Source organism: Cotesia glomerata, linkage group LG2 (genome assembly GCF_020080835.1).
Source record: "Cotesia glomerata isolate CgM1 linkage group LG2, MPM_Cglom_v2.3, whole genome shotgun sequence".
Classification (NCBI taxonomy): domain Eukaryota; kingdom Metazoa; phylum Arthropoda; class Insecta; order Hymenoptera; family Braconidae; genus Cotesia; species Cotesia glomerata.
In genome coordinates, this window is record NC_058159.1 from 17,207,658 (window position 1) to 17,211,565 (window position 3,908).

The 3,908-nt window shown below is 47.7% G+C and overlaps 1 protein-coding gene across 1 annotated transcript; it reads right to left on the reverse strand.

Annotated features, from left to right (window-relative positions):
* Positions 1-2,698: 2,698 nt before the first annotated feature.
* On the reverse strand, positions 2,699-3,175 carry LOC123259021 (mucin-2-like). The gene has a single exon (XM_044719280.1). The coding sequence runs from the start codon at positions 3,173-3,175 to the stop codon at positions 2,699-2,701; it is 477 nt and encodes a 158-aa protein (XP_044575215.1).
* Positions 3,176-3,908: the final 733 nt, after the last annotated feature.

The window sequence follows — 3,908 nt, forward strand, 5'->3', positions numbered from 1 at the left end:
GGTGACGTCGGATAATTACGCTGACGAATCAGTTCATGACCCTGCACGTCGATTTCATGGGTCATAAGATTCGTAAACGTCGTTTCTCCGGTGTAATTAACATCAGGTAATCGTCGTGCCAGCAATTCGTCTAATGCTGACTGTTGCTCCGGGGTTATCTCGACTATGGCCGCTATTTCCTCCTCGTTGAGGTTATCTTTCGCGTTCCAATCGTAGATCTCGCCCATGCGTCGAGCCTACCATCGATCTGAACCCTCGTCGTAGCAAATTCCAAACGCGATTATCGCATCCATGCCCAAAATCATCTCGTACTTCAACTTCAGAATGACACGTACCTCGATCGGCATTATTTCGTCGTTAATCGCAATGGGCAGCGTTATCAGTGATTGCACTGACATCATCGAACCATCTACTACTGCTGCTGAGTTTCGAGGTCTGGTCTCACTCGAGCACCACACCCATAGACCCAATTCAACTCGTCAACCTCTCTGACGCACGTCATCGTCAAACCAGTATCTAATAAAGCCCTGATCTCTCTTTCGCCTATCCTAACATCTATAAAGGGTCTCACGTCGTCGCCCTCGGACTGCATAGGACATACTTCGTCGGCTAATTCGAGAAAAATTCGCTCACGCTCCTCAATCGGTAAACAATTCCACTGATGGGTCGGCCAATCAGCTTCTCGATGTTCGCGTGAGCGATAGAATGCATTCTTGCACCCCAAGCATCACCATAGTTTGCCTTCTATGCCACAAACGCCACAGCGATGGCGCTGTCGCGTAAGGTCTTCATCAGTTATCGTCGGTTGTTTCACGTCACATCTCGGTGGAGAACCAGCATCCAAGGACTGGTTCACGGGCCCGCAAGGCTCGATGTTAATGTTGAATATGTCAGGCAGCGACTTGTTCGACATGTTGGCTTCAACATCAACCATCGGCCCACTTACGTCGCGGGAAATTAGTTCTGGACCCGTCTTTACTGATTCCCGAAGTCGTTTTCCAGCCGGTTGTACTCGAAAAACAGCATGCAACACTTGCATCCAGGCGTCGGTTCTGTTCGGGTTCCACAACCGTAACAAAACTTCGCTCGTATTGTCTCAGGGCAGTTACGCCATCCGTGATCCGTCGAGAAGCAATTGAAACATTTGCCCCAGAGGTCACGACACACTGGCCTTTTGGAGCCACCATGCTTTGGGCTCGAACGACTGTTTGATGGACCCTGGTAGCCTCGCTGAACTCCATTTCTGTTAGGAGACCCAGAAGACGATCCTAGGTTCGCGCTCGTCAACGCATGCGAGTTCATCGCAGCAACCTGATCATTTGACTGATCAGTGTTGTTCGACTTGTTCGATTTGCCCTGCTTCTTTTTATCCTTCTTCACATCCTGGGGAGGATTCGATACAGCAGCGACCTGACCAGCAGTACGTTTCTTCGACTCGTACTTTTCAGGCTGGTAAGCGTACTCTGGAACGATGCTCTGTTCCACGGGTACCGGTTCACGTCGTTGGAGACGTTGGCGGGGAATATCAACCGCTCTCACGTGCTCATACAACTCATCGAAGATGTTTAAATCGTATCGCTCGAACTTCTGATGATATTCCGAGCGTAAACCATTGTATGCGAAGTCCCATTGATCCTTCATCGGCAATGGATCGTCTACGCGAAACCACAGCACGATCACGGCGTCCAGGAAGCCTAATCCCATCTTAAGCTTCCCTTGAGTACGCGTAATAACCTCCTATTTGATCCTACAACCGACCGATGGCTCTCCAAAACGTCGACGCAGCTCGGATCTGAACTGGGAGTACGATGAAACACGACGTTTCATGAGTGACCACCACGTTTTGGCCACATCTGATAGCAATAACGGTAATATTGCCAACGCATCCGCATCTGTCATACCACACGTCTTTAAACATTCATTCAACCGATTCAAAAACGATTCGACGCACGCGCTACCTAACCCGGAAAACTTCAAGTTCCATTTCGACACTCTCTCATACATCGCTGGTTGGTAATGTGGTCCAACACCCATTCCAGACAGCATGCAGTGCTCACTGTGTGTGTGTTCTGAGGTAAATTTGCAATGGCGTCGATCCTGGTGCAAATGTCACATTGTGTGCCGGCAAATGTGTCGAATTTGCCGAAGACTGTAGAAGTTCCTCATTTAGGACATTACGTTGCCTAGGGCTCGGGATTAAACGCTCAGGCGGCACCGTCGTCATCCTCGGGCACTGATTAGTAACCCCGGGGTGCGTCATGTATGTGGTACGTCCATTGACGTCCACATGTAGTGCTCCTGGTGCTAACGTCGTCCAGGTCGTCATTGTATTACTCGCAGTCGTCGCAGTTACTGTCGTCGACCGCAGTATCGTATTATTCGCTGTTGAACATCCTATCATTGCAGTAGAGCGTGGCGTCGTCCTCGGTTGGCGTCGCTGCTCTCGCACGAACGCATTCAGAATCTGTCTGTCTGGTATCGCCTGGTCCTCTTGTGTCCAGACTGTATCCGGAAACCGCTTCAGCCGCAAGTACCGATGCAGTTGGTCACGAATCACCGCATTACTACCTATTGGGTTGGCATTCATCGTCACGAGGATTTCCTGCACCTGCAGGGGCGACGCGTCCGCGATCCAGTTATACTGCCCGCTTGACCCGCTCGATTCGCCTATCGATCGGTCACGTTCTTCGATCGCGGCTTACTCGCCCTGTATAACCTCCTCACGGGCTAACACGTTGGCGATTCGATCAGCCAAGTCTCGCTGAGCCACTTCCAACCGCAATCGATCCGCGCTTACCTCCTCCCTGCGCGTCAAATACCACTCGTATGTCTTATTCTCATCGATGGCGTTCGGAGCTATCGGAATATGGCGTAGAGTTCGCAAGGGTGGGAATGGTACACTGGTGCTGCTCGTCGTCAGCGTTAGAATCTGGGTCACGGTATACGTCGGACTACTTGTCTGCACTGTAGTACTCGTCGTAGTAGTTCCCTGCCCTGTGACAGGCGTCACAATATTTTCCTGACTTGTTACCGGACTATCCCCGAGATTCGACGTTCTATTCGCATCTTCCGAGTTATTCTGTTGCGTTTGATCATCAACGGTCTGGATCCACGTCACCAGGGAATCGTTTCCCGCTCCCTCATTCGGGGTTGTTTTACCGTTTTGTTCGCTCATTCCGCCAATTAACTAATCTACGTTCTACTTTAATTATAACGCGTCGTAATTTGCCCTTTTTTGTGCCCAACGTTGGGCGCAAAATTATATAACGGGTAGTTTGACCTCATGCGTTAGCAATTGAAGCCCGAAATAAATAATTGGCCTACCTTCTTTACCTTTTGTTAAGCGCCAGGAGCTTTGCTCCGATCACGTCGATTCTGGCTGCTTCGATCCGGGACTCTCTTCATCAGTTGGCAGGCCTTAACGGTACGACTTAATTATAGAAGGAACGAGGAAAATATTCGGGGTTACTCTTATTAATTCGCAATTAATTAAAAAAAAATAAATTATTAGTTTATTAACAATAAATTAAAACAAATGGTCAAGGTGAACAATACCAAAGGAACTAAACGCCAAATAATAATCATCGACACCGTCGTCGATTCGCAGTTCGCAAACAAGACTCAATTTGAACAAACCAAAGAAAAGTTCAAATTCGCCGCAATAAATTAATTTAATAATAAGTAAGTAAATATAAAAAAAAATAAATCTTCGCTCAATTTTATTAACAATAATTACTTAAGTAAATAAACCAAATGATCAAATCGCCGCATTTAATTAATAATAATTAATTAAACTAACAAAAAAAAAATTAGAAAAACGGTTGACCCTGAAGGCCATCCCTGCAACTTCCCGCTAATTCCATACTTAGGCGCTTAAAAGTGCACCAATGACGTTTTTGAGCTCTTTG